The sequence below is a fragment of the Scatophagus argus genome, chromosome 14 (genome assembly GCF_020382885.2).
Source record: "Scatophagus argus isolate fScaArg1 chromosome 14, fScaArg1.pri, whole genome shotgun sequence".
Classification (NCBI taxonomy): Eukaryota; Metazoa; Chordata; class Actinopteri; family Scatophagidae; genus Scatophagus; species Scatophagus argus.
Window position 1 is genome coordinate 13,684,613 of NC_058506.1, and position 20,031 is coordinate 13,704,643.

Genomic DNA, 20,031 nt, shown 5'->3' on the forward strand with positions numbered 1-20,031 from the left:
TTGGAAGTGGTGGACATAACTCTCATCCATGGTTATGAAGTGCTGGGGAAATCTTTAGGGACCCAGATTTCATTCTCTTAAATTTCACTTTTGACTAAATCAATGTGTACTGAATTTTCCACTTTAAATGCACAATAAAGTCTTTTTTATTTTTATTTTTTTAACTATATATCTACTTCAAGTCTATTTTTTAGGAAACACGTCATGTTTACTGACAACGGTTTTACTTTGAAAGGAAGAAACGGAAATACTTTTCATTCCTTCCGGCTGGCCACTCCAGTGATGCAGCTGTCGCCCAAATTTGCTGAACTTTCGGTATTTAAACAGCTAATTCTTTCCTTGTCGTTCACATGTCCTGGGATATAATTTGTATTTTGCCTGACAAGTTTAAGTCGTGTGCTATATGACAAAGAGTTGTTATTTTAATAAAAGAACGCTGCTGTCCTCCGAGCTGTAACTGAAAGTAACTTCTCTGACTAGCGTTAGCTAAGTCGTTAGCTGAGCTAACTTCCCCATGGCCCCACTCCGGATCCTGTGTATCCACGGTTATCGTCAGAACGGCAGCTCGTTCCGTGAAAAGACGGGAGCCTTGCGAAAGCTGTTGAAGAAACAAGTGGAGCTTGTGTACTTGAGTGCACCGCACAGTGTACAGCAAGCCGGCAATGATGGTGGGTCGTCCTCGACACCTTCCTCAAAACACACTGTGGTCTTAAAATAATTTAAAGTATTTTATTTATTATTTAAAGTATAATAAATCATGTAAACCTCAGACTACACTTAATCACCATATTGAAACAGGAATATACTTACGCTGATGAATTTCCACCGAGATATCTTTCAAAAATACAGGAAGTAAATGTGCATTTTCATGCAGTAGTTAAAGAATCAATGCTGTATTCTAACGTAGAGATTCATTTTCAGAGGATGAAAGAAAGTTGTGGTTCTTTTTATTATCATTATTTTAAAATCATTTCACTTGGTCGAATAGATTATGTTCTTCTGTCCTTTCAGAAGCTTCAGAGAAGGAGAATGGTTCAGGCCCAGGACCTGGAAGCGACACAGACCCCAAGGGTTGGTGGTTTTCTGACATCCAGGCTCGGAGTTTCAATGCTCAGCAGCAGTGTGAGAAAAGCCTGGGGCTTGACGAGAGCGTGACAGTTGTGAGAGAAGCTGTGAAGGTCCAAGGTCCATTTGATGGCATCCTGGGATTTAGTCAAGGAGCAGCTTTTGTGGCCATGCTGTGTTCTCTTCAGGAGCGAAAACTGGAGCCTGAGTTCAGCTTTCGCTTTGCCATCCTTGTTGCTGGTTTCCGCAGTGCCTGTACAGAACACGAGATATTCTACCATGTTCCCCTCCAAATCCCCTCGCTGCATGTTTTTGGATTTGAGGACAAAGTCATCCCTGATAACATGAGCAAGGAACTCCTCCCTTCTTTCCATGACCCTCAAATCTTGACACATCCTGGTGGCCATTTTGTTCCTGCTACGTCAGCTCACAGGCAAACCTACCAGGACTTTCTGAAGGGGTTCCAATGAGAAATAAGTCACAGAATCTGAGTCAGAGGCTCAAGCACTTCAATATGGCCAGGGAGTGTTGGTTATTCAATGTTCAGGAAAAAATCTTGCGACAACATAATTGATTCCAGAGGCACTTTGAGTAAAAATGTCAAGTTCAGAGTCATGACCGGTGTGTTTTAGAAGTTATTTTGTTTCTCTCTGATCTAATCCGTGCAAAACAATCTAATGACTGCTGTCCTTCTCAGGGAAGATGTCTTCTAACAGACAATAAATTAAGTGACAATTGTTTTATGTATTCTCGTCTCTGTTTCTTTGTGTGAGCTGTGTAATAGCTTGACTTGGTCAAGTCAGATGGATGAAAGAACTTTCATGCTTTTAGGTTGTAGAAAGTGTGTGAAAGGTTACTGATTGCCATGGACAACAAAATGTTGTACAATGGCTCAGCCACACTGCCAACTCAAAGGGCACAAACAGTTAAACAAGAATATAGGAAATCACCAGTCATTGGTTAAAATATAATGCAGATTTAAATACGAACAGGTTCCTGGTTCAACGTCAAGTGCATAATAATGCCAGTAACAAGCTGTGATGCCTTAGGAGAGATTATGCTTAAACTTCAAAACAGAAATCAAATGTTAGCTTGGGGTATATGTCAATGGAATGCAATCACACAGTGAGAATGCTATGGGCTGACGAATCGCATTTTAAACCTATTCAATTTATCCACTTGGGAGACTACGGGGGACCCAAAGAAAAACAGGTTGCAAGCACCGTTGTGGTTCAGTACTGATCTAGGGTCACTTTTACTTTTCTTGACAAGCCTGTCTGCATGGTCACACCAGAGAGCAGAACTAAAAGCCTGCTGTCGTAGCCTCCTCCTGTCTGCACTCCTCTGCATACTTGTGCTCTAAGCACTGTGTCTTTTCACACATATGTGCCCTCACTGAAAGGAATTGTACAAAAGTGTTCATGGTGTTGTACCCATGAAAAGTGACAGATGTTGCTTTGGCACGTGTTAAACAGCTCAAGTAGCCACTGCCTTAGGTTAGCTTGACAGTCGAAGTATCTATTTCTGAAAATTACAAAATTGCCCTCCTCCCCAGTTCAGAAAGGGCGTTTCAGCTTTCATTTTCAGCTTTGTTTGAAATGTAGTAAAGCCTTTGGAGAGACTGGCAGATGGGAATAATCTGAATATTGCTTAATTTAATTTGGGAACTAGATGAATATCAGGAACATATAAATCACTAATATTACAGGCAGAGACATGAATACATTTTCCATTTTCCTTGCAGCAATCTCAATAGTAAAAGCTGGTTTCCCCTTTATAAAAACAACACTATGCCAGAGGGGGATTGACATTTTTAGGTTCTGGGAACATTGTGGAAAGTTATGAGAAGAATTTTTTTTATCAGAGCCACAGTGGAAACCTTGATTTAATAAGTTTGTGTAATATTTTGTGTAACTTGTTTACTGTCACAGCTGTGCAACAACACGGCGTCACACTTTAACAAATAGTTACTAAAAGATGTCTTTGCCCCACAGTATATAAAAATGATAAAATAATTGTCAGAATCATCTTTACATAACATTATGTGGTTACTGAGTCACTTTCACCCACAGTGAATTTGCAGTGTATGGGAAAAGAGTTGCAATGAAGAGGCAACATATCGTTATGAACACTTCAGATGTTCAGGCACGTTTCCTCATATGCAGGTTATACCGACCGTTTTATGCACACACTCAAACGCACAAAGTTCAAGGACATGTTGTTCTTTCAGCTGAAAGCATGTGCACGTCAGACTGCTCTCATTCAATTGTTTCCAGATGTGTGCTCTCTCTCTCTCCCTCTCTCTCTCGCTCTCTTGCTCTCTTTCTTCCCTTCCCTCTTGCTTTCATCTCCCACCGGCCTCTGCCTCGCTTCGAACTCTCCTCAACATCCTCCTCCCTTCCACATCCTGTGTGTCATCAGCTTTGGGTGCAACATACCCTATCATATGTCTGCTGCATTTATGACATGGACAAAAATAGTTTTGTTTGTCTGGATATCTTAGAACTCATTCTTGATCCACAAACTATAGACAAGTGAGGGCTGGTCCGGGTGGCTATTTGCCTAACTGAGCTAAAACAGCTTCTACTGAGTAGCAACATCATCTCCTGTAAACACACACACTCTCACTCTCCTAATCAATCTGTCTTAATGTTGATGACCTGTCGCCTGTTGCCAAATCTAATGAGTTACAACTGCCAGTCACACGAGCATACATATCATGGTTATGTGGTCGCATTTCACCATCATAGCCCTCATATTCGTTCTCTCCTGTGCTCCCCTGTGGCCCTTGTGTCCCTCCAAGACCTCACAGCAGACACACACACTCATACACATGGTTTTGATAACAAAGAAGAACGGAGAGAGTGAGCGAGCGAGGGAAACGGTAAAAGAAAAACACAGAGGGTCACTCTTGCCAGTAAGTTTTACAACAGAGCCGTGACTCTCTCCTCAGGAATCCGTTCCCCCTGTTGCACAACAACCGGGAAATAATGGAATGAGAGACAGAGACAGATGAGGGTGGAGTTATCCCCCTCCCCACCCCTCCTCCTGTTCTGCCTCTCACTGGATGTTGTGGTTAAAAAGGGAGAGTAAGGGCACATTCAAGTTTTTCAGTGCGACTGAAGGATCACTTTTTCCCTCTTCCCCCGGTGGAGTATGGGGGAATGGAGCAGAGGGGTGTGTCGGAGCACAGATGGGCTCTATTTTGATTGTGGAGCGTTGGTTGTTATGGGAGACGGAAGGAGGGGAGGGGCCACGTGGTGCTTATGCCTATATAAGACTTGCACTTAAACTCCAAAGAGCCTGGTCATCCCATGGCCCAGGCTGATCCAGACTCCGACAAAGTTGACCAACTTTGAAACTGCTTCCACTTCTGACAGCCCTTACTGGAATAATCTGTGATTTCAAGGACTTGAGATTTTATGACCTCACCTACAACAACATTTGGATTTACATTCATTTTTTTCAGCTATTGACCATTATTTTTTATTTTTGCTTTTGATCATCATTGCAACCTGCAATGTTCTGATCCAACAAAGAGAAGATGCTGAAGACAACAAGTGCCAGATTTTTCACACCTCCATGAAACTGCATCCATATTAATATGAATTAGAGCTACACACATCTGTCTGCATGTGTTTATGCACTTGTTTTATTTGGTATGCTGGTGCGGGTGGATGTGATGTAACATCAGGTTGGATGTTTTCCAGAGGTATGGCCTGTGTCCAGTCTCATGAGGATTCAGCCATGCCTCTCTGTTTCCTTTGTTTGTTTGTGTGTGTGTGTGTGTGTGTGTGTGTTGATGTGTTTGTCTGAGAATGGGTCTGCATAGTTTATTTGCATGAAAAAAGAAAATAACCTCGCGATCTGAGATTAGATATGCAGTGTGTTTGACGTGTGCAGTGCGTGTTGACATATGAAAGAGGGAACTGAGGGAGTGTGTTTAGAGTTGTCAGTTCAATTGCTATTTAAAGAACAGAAAAGGCAGAGAAAGTCAGTTAATGTCAGCTAGCAACATGAAAAGCAGTAAAGACATCTATGCAGCACTTTTAGTTTGATAACTATGTCCACACAGTGACACTTTAAATGTGTGTCTGCATGTTTTGTTTTTTTTTCCTCCATGTGGGTGTGATTTGGTCATTTGTTATTCCATGCTTGCATGCTCACACACTTCTGGTTTTCTTCTGCTTTGTGGTTTTCTTGTTTGTGTGGACAAAGTGTACTTTTGCTGGGGCCAAAACTTGGTCTGTTTTTTTTCCCCCTCATCTCATCATCATGCATAGACTACCATACATGCTCTCTTTCTATCCCTCCCACTGATTTTAGACATACAACATATTTCTGTTCCTTTAATTGGGAAGAACTTTTTGTTGATAAAGAATCACAGATTTGATCTCCTGCAGCATCTGTAGCTGGTCACCGTTCAGCGTGGGTGTTTCTGCTTCACTCCAGTACCAGATGTAAATATGTTCAGATGTTGTGTTGAGGAGGTACAGAGGTGAACTGAGGACACAGCTGAGGCTGTCTGAAGTTAGGGCAGCGGCCTTTTGATGTATGATGTCATCTGCAGTTGTTTGTCTGCTTGTGTGCTTTACTGGACTTTTTTAGAGGTCGTGGCTGGGTCCTGGCGAGGAGAGCTGTGGCTTGGCCATCCTTAAAGGTGCCTAACTGACACTACCAGGGTAAATATTAGTCATCATACTTAGAGAGAGAGAGAGAGACAGACAGAGAGACAGAGGGAAGGAGAGCGAGAGAAAGGCATGTCTCTGCTCACATATCCAAAAAATGTGAACACTGTTGCGTAGTCCTGTTCGGTTTCAGACAGTTACGAAGGGATGTGAAAAGGGGAAATTACAGTAATTCCATCAAGTGCTGTGCTTGTGTAGGTAAAGCTCAGTTTTCGAAACAAAACAAACAATAATGAAGTCATAAAGTCATAAAACCTTGGTGGGTGTTCAGTTCCAGCAGACTTTTTCAGCATTGCATTGGGACCTCATGTCCCTTTAGGCGTACACTGATACCTTCATTTATAACAACTGTGTAGAAAATAATGGTGAACTACCTTTATGCTGTAATATATAAACCGAAAAAATCCAGAGCAATGAGAAACAGTAGTCATCACCAGAATGCTTCTTTAAATGTAGTTTAACCTGTAGTGACACCTTTGTGTGTGTGTGTGTGTTAGAGAGAGAAAGAATTTTACTTCTCAGCCTTGAACAGTAAGAGTTTATGTGCTGTTGTTTCTCTGTCAGCACATGAGCTTTTACAGTGCAGGGATGCAGAAGATAAACAACTGTTCATCCAACTTATATCTCTTTACCTCGCTTTCTTTTCTTGTTTTTCTTTCCTTTTCTTTTAGCACATAGCAAATACACTACATAGACAAATTAACCCGACACACCCCTGTTTTTCAGGGGTTGGGCTTGTCCCCTTACTTCCAGTGAAGGGAAATCTTAATGCTTCAGCATGCCAAGACATTTTGGACAATGCTATGCTTCCAACTTTGTGGCAACAGTTTGGGGAAGAACCTTTTCTATTCCAGCATGACTGTGCCCCAGTGCACAAAGCAAAGCTCCATAAAAACATGGTTGGATGAGTTTGCTGTGGAAGAACCTGATTGGCCCACACAGACCCCTGACCTCAACCCATCCAACACCTTTGGGATTAACTGGAACAGAGACTGTGAGCCAGATCCAACATCAGTGCCTGACCTCACAATTGCTCTACTGCATGAATGGGCAAAAATTCCCACAGAAACACTCCAAAGTCTTATGGAAAGCCTTCCCAGAAGAGCAGAAGCTGTTATATTTAGAATGCAATGTCTTTAAAGACCGATACTTTTGTCTAGCGTATGTTGTCATTATGACCAAAGAAGATGATGCATGGCAGAAATGTGAGGACACAGTGAAGAGTAAAAGAGTTCTTAACTTACTATGCTTTGTGATAAAGTAGGATTGTACCACTCATCTTAATGATCACAAAATACCAGCAGTCCTCACACAGTAATGTGGTTTAAATAGATTTTTGATGTTAAGCATGAAAAAACCACCACAAATCACTACTCTGCTGCTGACTACATGCACTGCAGAGTGATCAGTTTATAGAAGCTTTTACTATGAAATTCCAATTCCAGCTGTCAAGGATGTGTGACCGTTAGGACAGCTGTCACACACAATTTGAATGCTGGAGGCTGGAGTCACTTAAACATTTTTTATCTTTTTTTATACCAACTTTTCCACTCGTATCTTAAACACCACCACTGTCTGCTGCATCAGTTACAAATTGTGTGAATTCTGAGAAACACACACACCAAAGGCAGACCTTCACAAACCAAGCAACAAAACAGTGGCAATTTTTCTTCATTTTTTATTTACTTTATCAAATCAGGCATGTTTTGCTACAAAATGTTTCAACTTGGAAAAAAGCTTGAGTTCCTCTGTTAAAAGCAGATGACACACACGCATCCTGACCTGTAGAGGGCAGAGTAGCTCTGCTACATAGAGTAGTGCTTACATGTTTGCTGTGAGTGTACCACATGTATGTGTGCATGAATTCGAGTTAGCCCAAACGTACGAGACCCAGTGTGTGGTTTGTGTCTGCCTGCAGGTTAGAGTGCTGCCTACTGGGATTACCTGGCTGTGCTGCTTTGAAGTGAGACTGCTTCTGATAAACAGGAAGGACTGAACAGGTGCTGGAGCTGGCTGACTCATCCGCTCAGCATGTGCTCTTTGCATTCATTACTCAACTCAGTGATCAAACCATAAAGAAACACATTATGTCTAATAAAAACACGAGTGCAAAGCAACATGTGTCCACATGTGTCATTGCGTACTTAATTGTTGTACTTTTTCTATCAGATGTATGTGTATCAGATAGATTACATTATATGTATTTTTGTTATATTAGATCGAATTACAATACTTTATATATTAAGCAATGAAGAAGTCAAACTGACAAATCCTGCTGCTCCAGACAACAATGTACATGGATGAGTTAACAACATACTCTCTAAACAACAGATAAAATGAAATACAAACTTAATTATTAGCTTTAAATGTCCTTCTTCTTCTTCTTCTTCTTCTTCTTCTTCTTCTTCTTTACTTGCCTGATGACACCTGCCCCTAACGACCATGGCTGTAGACTGTTACCATGGTGCTATTGCTAGAGTAACAATCTAAAGCCACGGTCACCATGGAGACAGCAGGGTGGAGGAGGAGGAGCTGGAGTTGACATGGTAACTGGGAAACCGCAAGGTCTCATTGGTTTGAGTGTGGATATTACGCACTTGCATGGTGTAGGACTCCCCCAATGCAAGCCCACACAGGTTTCCTTCTCGAGCAGGAGAAAACTGACGGACCACCAGTAGCTGTAGCATCAGGTCAACCATTTTAAAAAGTACTGAGCAGTATGGTGTCTGCGTGTCAGTGTTGTCTACAGTGTAGTGCTCGGTGCATTACCAGGCTTCAGTAGCCATGACTGTAGACTGTTACTGTACTGTGACACTGTATAAGCAGTAAGCAGTCTAAAGCCAAGGTGCTGATGCTCTGGCCAAGTTGGGAGGGTAAGAGATGGTGAGGAGGACAAACACTCTGGCAACCTGCATCAGCAAAAAGAAGAGATGGCATAACATTATTGGAGTCAAACCTGACACACTTCCCAAAAAAGTGGTGCTGATCAATACAGTGCTTGTCAACCCAGTGACCTAAATAATTATCACGGGGAGACTGCACTGAGTGGATAAGATGCTGGAAACTACTTCCCCTGGTTTTTGATAATATTTTTATTTCAGTTAGGGCTTTTGGTGCAGTTGTAGCACAATCTCTGCATTGTTATTCATGACACTGTGCTTCACTTTAAAGCAACAACATGTTGCTGACTTGAGCTAAAGGTGCCTACTGCTGTGCTCTAAACAGAGGTAGAATGTAAAACAAATATACACCGATGTGGGAGTTGGTGATAATCTTTTGAAACGTTACAAATTGTCCAGTTGGCAGTACTTTGTCTTTCTGAAGCTGTAGTAATACTGTGATTTGAGCCTGGTCTCCTACCGTCTGACCAGGAACTCGTGATTTCTTTGATGACTTGGGATTATAATTCTGTAGGAAAACAACAGGATCAAGTCTGAGAATCAAAAAATTAATAACACCAGAGTAGCAACAGTTGCAAATGTGTTTGTTGACAGATTTACAGATGATATCATCATTTACATCGATGTTTCAACAACTAAGTACATCATCTGTGATGTAAAGAAATATTTGACTACAACATGCTAAAAAAAGAAGGGGAAAGTGCATCAATCAGTCATTCAATCATTTAAGTATTGTACTAACATTCAGTCAATCAGTCTAGCAAAGAAAAAAGTAATTTGTAATAAAGTTAATAAAATGTATACAAATATTGTCAATCATCCAGCTCATTAGACAAAAAAAGACTTCAATTACTATTTAAAAACTCTTGCCAAGATTGGCATTAGGCATCATCCACCCACTGTTTTCCTGCCTCTGACCTAGTTAGTGTTTATAAGTATGCATGGGAGCACAGAGTGAGTGACGCATAGGGACTACAAGAGACAAAGAGAGAGCAATTGAGTAAAGTGTTTGACTCTTTTCATGTCATTAAACACAGGAGGACTTTGTAGGACAACGTACAACGATTATTTAACTGAGGCTTTCCATCAGGCTGGGAGTATAAGGAATGTTCTAATGATTTTTACATTAGCTACTTCAAGCAGCCACAGACAAGTCATTGTTAAATGCGAATTTTCAAATACTGGCCACCAAGTAACTAACTTACTAAGACTTACAACGTACTGAACCAACTTTTGCTCTATTTCTTAACCTCAATACCCTCAAGCTGCTGTATTTTTGGCCCTTTAACCTTGCAACATGCCTGGGAAGATCTGCTGATTATTATTTATCTCTTCTTAGTGACTCACTGGCCGAGTACAAGGAACATCATCCTGCTAGGCTACCAAACAAACAGAGAACTCAGTAGGAGCTACGAAGGTGTGCCTGTATACAAAATGAGCCAATCAAATCCATCCTACAAGGAAAAAAATATAATAGAAAGCCATCGTCTTTTCACTTTTTGAATAATATTTAATTTACAAAGCTTAATTTCATTCCTCATCAGCTCACATAAAGCTCAGCTCACTCTTCTGTGACAAGCACATATCGTGTTTAAATTGATTCAGAGGATGTCTGTCCAACAGGTTTCCCCTTCAGGTCTGTTTCAGCACTACCGGTCTGGGACAGCGACACAGCGGCGCTGTGACTCGGCGCTGTCCGCGGTGCTGAATTGGACGACGCTGACAGCAGAGAGGCAACTAAAATATTCCACATCTAACTTTACTGTAACTTTCAAAACACTAGTGTTTGTTTCAACCGACCGAGATACATGATATCTACAAATAATAATAACAATAATAATAATTAACTCTGAATTACATACTATAGCGCCCTAGTTTCTCCAACTTAACCGTGTCTGAAGTGGACCACAGGCTGCAGTCTCTGCTCTCATTACGGAATAGAGTCTGGTCAGGTGACGAGTACCGTCACGCGTCTCAGTGCTATACAAGTCACATGGCCGAAGGTACAGGCAAATGACGTCACGCCGCCAGCGAACCAATCACTTCTCGTCCAATGCTGCCGCCTGGCTTATCAGAGAGCGTGGGCAGTGGCTTGGTCTGGCTCGGTTTCCATGGCACCGGGGAGAAACCGCTTCGACCGTGTAGGTCGACTTGATCAGCATGCGGATCCCTCCAGTGAAATTACGCACGGGATCATGAAAAAGTGAGCCATGAACCTAAGCCTGAACTTCGGCCGATCTTCACTCTTGTCTTTGTATCTTATACAAAACAGTTACAATAAGTAGACACTTCAAAGTTCCCGTCACTTCTCAAGACTTAAGTAATGGGCTGTTTTAGAAATGCGCTTGAATCATAGATAGGAATTAGGACAGTGTCAAATAGTTGTTTAATCTATTGAGTCTTTATCTTTTCCCACACACACACACTTAACGTCTATATGTATGTAGGTTTGTCTGTAAATCAACATTGTCTGAACAAAGTCAGTCTAAATTAGCAGTTACGAATCGTGAATGAACAAGGCGTTTCATTGACTCGGAACCCACTCCCACCTCGTATTGTCCGTGCACGAGCCACTCACATTGCGCATTCACACCCCCGCACGCCAGAGGATCACTCTGCAGTGTGCGCGTTCGTACGTGCTTGCGTGCGTGCGTGCGTGCGAACGAGCGCGCGATGCCTTTAAAAGGGTTATAGTAGGTAACTGCATATCATCTGCAAAGTGCGCAAGAGTGACGCATCGCTGACTTCACTGGCTGACGACGTCACAGAACTGAGACTGAAAAAAACAAGGAAAACGCTGGCCGGAAGTGCATGAAGGGAGAGAGAGAGAGAGAAGGGAGGAGGAGGAGGGCCAGGAGGAGAGGTGGAGGCGAGGAGTGTGCAGTTACACCGGAAGAAAGTGATGGCTAATGACATCACTATCACCGGAAACCTCCCGGTGCCACGCGCTCCCGAGAATGAAAAGAGGTTGGTGAGGAACACTCCCCCACCTCCACGCTCCCCTTACTCCCCCGACACGCATAAACTCATACAGAACACACACACAATGGGACACACGAGACGTGTATGCGCCTCGACGTCTGTGCACGTGTCACAGTACATTGCACGATGGTTTAACACCGGACCGCGTACGGAACGTTCAGTACTACCCGAGTGACAACCAGAAGAGTTTTTGATTCTCTTTCATTCTAACGAGCTGTAACTGTGACAGGTGAACACAAATCACCAACATACGTGGTGATTTGTGTACGTATCAGAATATATTTGTACTGTGCTTTAAGATGTTGGTCCAGACAGAAAAGATACATTTTAAGGAAGATTTTTCACTGCACTTTGTATTTTCCGAAATTTCTGAAATTTTCAGGTGGCAGGCTGACTGCTGCCCATATGGGAGAGAAAATGAGTCACACTGCAGCAACTTCCAACCAGAGAGTCAAGATGAGAATAGGGCTTCTTAAGGGGGATGGCCCGTCCAATACACCTTCTCCCCAGGTTACACTTAACCCACAGCGGAGGTGATTTCTTTTCTCCAAGGATTTGGATAAAGTTATACAAAATCTGATCTGTGGATATAAAAAATTAACTTACCTCAGTCAAAGTTCCCTGTGTGGCCATGGCTGCGTCTCCTTGGTATGGAAATATGTCTGTCCTATCTATAAACTCGCTGTCTTCATCAACATGAGACTGTCAGCGCAAATCTGTGCCATGCTGTCTTCGCACACAGACGCTGTCGTCTCTCTTCTCCAAAGTCGCTTCCCATACAGACCGGGCTCTCCCATCAACCGTAGGCTTTTTATAGAGCTCCAGTAGTAACTAGTACAGGGAAAGGAGGAGGGAGGAGGGGGAGGGATGGGGGAGGGATGGTGGTGTGTGTGTGTGTGGGGCGGGGGGGCTCATTCAAAGATTCACCTACACATGTACGTGCGTATCCCACGTCATTGAACGGAGTGCAGCTATTTATAAAGGGGAGGAAAAGTATAGCCTGAATCACTGTGCAGGTCTTTAAAAGGGAGGATGAAAATAGCATGTTTGTTGTGTGTGTGCTCTTCACGCGTGTCAAATATTAAAAGCTCGCACGTTAAAATGCCTGTAATATGAAGACATTTGGCGCCTCAGAGGTATTCATCACTGCGCCGTATTTCCATCGCCCAATATTCTTATAATAGCATATTTATTACATAATTATCTGTTCTTATATTTCGCAAGAAGTGCATTTCAGATTGTCGTGGTATATATTTTGCCAAGAAGACGCACGAAACATGCTGTAATTTCTTCCTGTCACAGGGTTTATCTGTTTAGTCCGTGTAGGTATTATATTCAGTTCAAGTGGATACTCTGACGCACCAGCCAGTGCTACTTTGTATGTTTAAAATCGATCAGACGATCATAAAACAAACCCACAGTTTCGGGTCTCTCTTAATGCAGTTTATTTATTTGAGAATATTAAAAGAGATTAATTGTTTAGGGAAAACAGGCTCGATGAAACAAAGCATCTGAATCTGACACTTGTGGTCGCATATGTTTAGCGATGAGCAAATCGTGATGTTTACATTGGAGGATGAATCACTGCGGCTGTCTGCTTAGAGTGACTGAAAATGTTTGCTGCAGTGCACTGCTTTTTTTTTTATTTATTTATTTTTTATATTGATGAATAAAGAATGAGCCATATATCCAGCCCAGATTACACGTACGCGTGGAAGCGTAGAAGGAGAGATGTTACCATAGTCGTGCGTAAAACTATCCCGACACATCTGAACTCACAACACATTCAGGGAGATTTGGGGGAGACCCTCGTGCGTAAAGAAGTGTGTCAGACATGCGTAGGCGGTGCAGTGAGAGACTCCTGTAAATTAGACGCACTTTGGACACGAAGCCCCAAAGCCCCCCCACCCCTTTTTTTAAATGTACTCTTTAGTTGAGAAAGCAAGAAGTCACGCCACACAAGAGTGGAGGTTGAGAGGAAACTTATATGCCCCTGCAGGAGGAGGGTGAGCCAGGTGTGGAGTGTGATCTGCCTCCCGCGCAATCCACCTCCATACGCCTCCTTTATCCAGACGTGACTGAATAAACTGAAGAGAAGATTTCCCTCTTAATCACCACAGACTTCAAGGTAAAGGTCCCACAAACTGCAATTAAGCCCTCAGCTTAAAGTCCAAATCAAAGCAATGTCATTTTAGAAGCTGTCACTGCAATTTGGAGGGAAACTTTCTGTCATGCTTCTCCTGTGATGCTCTGTGGTTTGAAACACAGCCAGGTATCACAAGTAAAGATACAGATCTACTGCAATGTGCAATTGGAAGCATTTAAGAACAAGTACCCCCTTGATAACATTATGTTTGAGTTGTAAGAATTTCTAAGCTGTTAAAATATTTGCAGCCTAAAATCAGATTCACGCAGTTTTAGTCTGTGAATTCAAATGAACTCCTCGTTCAACCGAACTGTGTGGGGAGACAGTGTGTAATGATGATGTGCTGTTTGAGCTCACCCTCCTTCATCACCACTACTACTGCTCCCTCCGTCTCTAGGGCCCTAACCTTCACCTGTGGAGAGGCTGCCATGACTCCAAAACCAAAGAATCTGAGTTTTCTGAGCTTGGAGATTGATTTAACCTTGAGAACACACATCTGTTCTAAAATATTCCACACTCAAGGTTAACTTACCTCTCTCTTGCCCAGAGGTTTCAAGAATATCCCTCAGTATTCCTTCAGCAAATAGAAAGTCAGTGGATGACTGGCAATGAGGCCATTCACATCATATGCCAGAGCTCATCCACAAACAAACAGGTGTTACTGAGCTTCTGTACTGGCTTTAAGCTTGTTTCATTAACTGAGGAAGATCATGGGATGTGCCCTAAAGCTTTTCCTACAGAATTGTGGAAACCTTACAGTCAAATCAAAAGAAGAAATAATATCTCAATCAAAACTTAAAATCCCACAGTGCTGATCAATAATTAATTGTCAGTGGTCCCACACCAAAACATACCCCTAAGGACTGCTGGAGGGAGTTGTCATTCCAGCTCAAGAACAAAGCCCCATCAGAGCTTTGAATGGATGAAAATTGATTTTATGTTAAACACCAAGGCCCCTGTTGATTCTGATTCTCACCAGAGAGCTGTGTTGCATGTCATACCCTTTTCTCTCACTTTGTTTCCTGTCAGGATTTTGAGAGGCCATACATCAAGTTATCTGTGGATAGCTCCAAACATTTGGGGGATTATTTTCTCAGACTATGGGTAGTTATGACATTTCAAACACTTACACTTGAGAACGAGGTTGAATTGTTGCATAACTAGCACGCGATTGAGCATCTGATGCTAATTATCACCATAATAAGCTCAAGAAAGAAACATTTTTTTGTAGAATTTTGGGAAATCAAATGATTTTGTCCAGAATAATCATATATAGAGAGATAATTTGTTGCAATGTGTCGCTAACTAAAGAGATTATTGATGATCCTTTGGCTGTATTGTTGTTTGACACAATATGAAAAGATGTATTGACTGTTGCTCATCTCATGACTTAAACATTCATATCGGTACTAAACAGAGAGGCGAGAGCAACATTCAGTCTTATTCACTCCGTTATTACATTTCCGTCACCTTTTTCTTTGACTTTTGGAGAAAACTCAGTTCAGAAGTTTTTGCAGAAGAGGAGGAGTGTGAATCTCTCAGCCTCGGGCCTAAAAACTGTCCAGTCTTCAGTTACTGCAGCCAAACAAAAATATAACTATGCTGAGTTGTAGTGAAGGGTAAGTATTTTGCAAGTGTGTGTACACAAGCATTCACGATCCAGTTTCATTATACTACACCCCACATGAATATGCAAGTGTGTGTGTGTGTGTGTGTGTGGTAAGGGGTGTGTGAATGATTGAAATAGTGTGAATGAAACAGTTCCTCACTTACTCCCTCCTTAATCTTCCACTCCCTCTTATTACTGGCCCCATAGTGCCATAAACACACACTAAAATACACACACAAACATACATAAACACACAGTGATACAGTTTCCTATTCTTTATCTTATCTCATTGGCATTTTTAATTTCATCAAGTTGATTCTCCATCATGCATCTTGTTTGTTAACCTTTCACTTCTTGTTTTGACACCAAGCGGTCAGCCCACGGGCCGTCCGCCTTCAACTCATGCTTAATATTCAACTTATATCCCGAGGCTTTATTGTGAATCAGGATGCAGATTATTTCCTGTTCAAATCTCTTATCTGTCTGTCATGCCCAGTTGTCAGCTCTCTTTTTATCTCCTCATCTGTATTCCAAACAGAGAATGCAGTCAGATAAGAGAGAAAGAAAGAAAAAAAAACTCATCCCTCCCATACACTCTTCTCTCTCCTCACAACCGCCTACCTTGCCTTCCCACCTCCCCTTCTCCCATTCTGACTCATACTGAAATCCCAGCGTGCCTCCTCCCCACCCCCCTACCCCCCACCCCTCCGCTCTCATTTGTGTTTTCTCTCCCTTTGATTGCCAAGCTGGCTCGAATGCAATGAGCAGGGCGATAGAGAATGAGCAATTGAAAAAAATAGAGAGGGAGAGAGGAGCGAAGGGATGGAGGCAGTGAGGGAGAGGAGGAGGAGGAGGAGGAGGAGGGGAGGGGGCTGTGCTGCCAAAACGTGCCCGTAATGAGGATTCTGTCAAAGGAGAGTTAAGGAGGTGTGTGTGTGTGTGTGTGTGTGTCAGAGTGAGACGGAGGTTTGGAAGTGGAGTGGGTGTATATTAGTGAAACCCCTCTCGCCCCCACGTCGTTCCCTCCACTGTCTCTGTACGCTTCTTGCCTACAAGATTTGTGAGATCGCAAAGCCACACTCACACACTGACACACAGCAGCAGCCACTGGATCACATCCACCCACTCACGAACAAACACACACGCTTAAGCAGAGGCAGATACTGTGAACGCGCATCCACTTTGAAACTTTGAATGTGTGTGTCTTTTTAATGTTGTGTGACGAAGGGGGAGGAAGAAACACGTAATGGCGCGTGTACTTTCTCAGTGACATGTGTTCTTCAGTCGCTGGAGCCAATTAAAGGCCTCCAGTGAAACTGACTTACCTGACGTGGCATGACAAGGTTATTACTATGATTTCATTACATTTACAGAGCATCTGTGGCAAAGAATGCCTAGACAGGCTGTCCTGTTACAAAGTCATATGCCATCTCTCCTACACTGCTGTAACTCCAACAATGACTCACAAGAAACTTCACAACATTATGCCAAAGTCATATGCTGAATGTAATTAACTTGCAGTGCCAGCTGTATGTGTATGTGTGTATGTGTGGGGGAGGCAGTCATTTGTGCACGCACCCATGTGTTGGATGTGGGTGTCAGTGCTAGAGTGAGTGAGGGATCACTTGAAGTTTCAGTGAAGATAACCAGGAATATTTGAAGTGGCATATGTGTGTGTGTTTACGTGTCAAAGCCCACACCTGTGCTGCACATAGAGAACCTAAAGCAAATAAGGTTTTCATGTAAGTGTATCTTTCAACATGAGATTTAAAAGAAAAAAAAAAACTCCTAAAAACTCACTGATGTGCCAGTGGGCCAGTCATTAAAAACTCATATTGTATTTCAGTGCTTCAGAATCAGCACTGCTCTTCAGGGACTCCTGGATCCATACTCTCAGTTAAAATAAAACATTTAAAAGCCTGTAGACTAGTGAGTTCCTATATAGTCCTATATGGTTCCAGATAGTGGCACCATAATACTGGAGTTTCCTTTTGAACATTCACTATACAGACAAAAATACTGGGGTGCCTGACCATTACACCAGCAGTCTAATTACATGAACATTAAAATGCCCCCGCCTCCCTCCGCCCACAGTTCTAACAACTTCCACACTTCTGGGAAGGCTTTTCACAAAATTGGAGTGTTTTCCGTGGGAATTTTTGCACATTCATGCAGTAGAGCTTTTGTGAGGACAGGCGTCGATGTTGGAAGGGGGGGACCTGGCTCACAATCTCCGTTCCAGTTCATCCCAAAGATGTTGGATGGGGTTGAGGTCAGGGCTCTGTGTGGGCCTGTCAAGTTCTTCCACACCAAACTCATCCATGTCACCATGTCTTGATGGGCCTTGTTTTGTGCACTGGAGCACAGTCATGCTTCAATAGAAAAGAGTCTTCCCTAAACTGTTGCCACAAAGTTGGAAGCATAGCATTATGATTTCCCTTCCCTTCACTTCACTGGTTGTTAGCACACAGTCAGGGGTAATGAAATATAGTTTTAGTCTTTGATTAATGTCTTTAATGAAACTTTCATTGAATAAGGACGTGAAATGCTTGTCACATTCTGACTTGGACTTGAAAATTCTTTATTTTCTGTTTGGCTCTCGGCATTGATACATCACTCCATGTACTCCATCTCACATTGTCTTTTGCTCAGTTCTCCCCTGTCACTCCCTTTTTCTCTTTTTGTGAATTATACATTAAAAGCCAATTGAAATGGATATACTGCAAACATCTAGTGCCAGCAAATATGCGTCATACAAGCCTCTGGCCTCAGACTCTCTTTCTTTGTGTCTTTCTGTCTGTCTCTCCTACACACACGCCTTCTTTCATTTCTGTCTCTCACTACTTGAGATGTGGATCCCATTTCATTCGACTCACTTTCATCTCCCTGCCATTTTCATTCTCTTTTATTTGTTACCCGGTTTTCAACCCCAGCATTTTCATTCTGCTCCATCCTCAACCGCAATGTCCCGCTCTTGTCTCCACCTTTCTCTGCTGACTGTATTCCCCCATCTGTCCTCCTCCTCCTCCATTCAGTCATCTCCAAAAGTCATCTCCTCCCACCTCCCGGTGTCCCAGTGGGGGGAGACAGAGAGAGATATACAGAAAGGGAGAGGTAAAGGGAGAAAATGAGATGGGGGCAGGAGATATCGAGATATGATTGGGCTGGAGAAACCCCCTGGTGTCAGAAATTCACCTGCAAAAACTCCCTGCTTCCTCCGCCTTTTCTCATCTGTATTCACAGTCTCTCCTCTCCTGCATCATGCCTCCTCACCTCTCTCCCTCGCTTCCTCTTTCTCTCTGTCCCCCTCCTTCCCTCCATCACCACCTCCCTGCCCCCCCTCTGTCCTTCTGTGTCTCTTATCATCCTGCATTGCTCCACCTGCACTGTGGTGCAGCACTGACAATCAGAACTCTGCACACATACGCACACACACACATGCACAGACGCACTCAAGCACACACACTTACAGGCTCGCTCACTCACTCACTCACTCACACACACACACGGAGACACACGCCCACCACTTCCGGCAGCCCCCCTCCCTCTCTCACACCTCTTCACTGCAGACACGAAACATTCTACAACCCCTGGTGTGCCAGTGCTTCAGCAAGAGACACTGCCAGCACTACATCAACAGTGTTCTGCATTCATCCACAATTCTGGAGTATTGTTTATAACATATAGAAATAACAAAAATGAAAAGCAGAGGAAGAGTTAATGCTAGTAGTGAGAGGAATAATCAACATCATGTCATTAACCATTGTTTGTATTGCACCTTCCTGTCAAGTGCTTTACATAAAATATTTAATTCATTAATAAATTCATATAAAGATTAAATACACTCAGAAAAATATTGAAATAAATGAATGCATAAAGATGTTGTCCATAAAATTGTGTAATTAGCCGAATTCTTGCTGCCAGCCTGCTTTATGACATGGGAGTAAAAAGTATACAAGTATAGACGTAAGCAACTTCTATTACTGTAAGAAAACACACACCTAAGTATGTGTAGACATTCTTGATTACTATGCCTAAGAGGTGAGCCAAGCACCCTGGATGAATATTTCAGTGACATGATGAAGGAATGTGTGTGTGGAAAAAGAGGAGGTTTGGCTCTGGCTGAAGAATCATGTGTGGGAGATTTATAGGAAGGACAAGAGACTCTGGCCCTTTAATTTGGTGTTGCTAGGGAAATGAAGCTGTTTACTCTAGCATCAACCACACTGATGGTGTCTGCATGAACTCTCCACTTATTCCCTCTCAAATGCGCATACATGCGCACACACACAAACACGCACATACACTTGAGCTACAGCAGAGTATTTTTATAATGGATTCATATGCTGATTATTTTCATAATTAATCAATTAATCATAGTTTCCCGTAGCCCAATGATAGGACTTCGGATTGCTTCTTTTGTACAACCAACAGGCCTAAATCCAAAGACTGTTCATTTACTAGCATAAATGATAGAGAAACAACGAATCCTTACATTTAAGAGGCTGGAACCAGCAAATGTTTGACATTTTTGCTTGAAATATGATTAACACGATTAAATGACAGACATATAGACGTTACCTAGTCTTTTCTGTGTACGTCATTTGTTTCTGGAGTTTGGCTCCACATCTCCTAAGGCAG

The 20,031-nt window shown here is 42.5% G+C and overlaps 1 protein-coding gene and 1 long non-coding RNA gene across 3 annotated transcripts; both read left to right on the forward strand.

Annotated features, from left to right (window-relative positions):
- Positions 1–203: 203 nt before the first annotated feature.
- Positions 204–1,812, forward strand: ovca2 (OVCA2 serine hydrolase domain containing). 2 transcript variants are annotated; one of them, XM_046411584.1, is made up of 3 exons: positions 204–315; positions 481–668; positions 1,012–1,812. In XM_046411584.1, exons 2-3 carry the CDS (start codon positions 515–517, stop codon positions 1,533–1,535), a joined length of 678 nt encoding a protein of 225 aa, XP_046267540.1. In that variant the 5' UTR covers positions 204–315; positions 481–514; the 3' UTR covers positions 1,536–1,812. The 2 variants fall into 2 exon arrangements, with proteins under 2 accessions (XP_046267540.1, XP_046267541.1); XM_046411585.1 differs by having other exon boundaries at positions 244–668; positions 1,015–1,812.
- A 2,281-nt stretch (positions 1,813–4,093) lies between these two features.
- LOC124071162 lies at positions 4,094–7,870 on the forward strand. Its single transcript, XR_006845300.1, has 2 exons — positions 4,094–5,747; positions 7,672–7,870. It is a non-coding gene; the product is annotated as an uncharacterized LOC124071162 (long non-coding RNA).
- Positions 7,871–20,031: the final 12,161 nt, after the last annotated feature.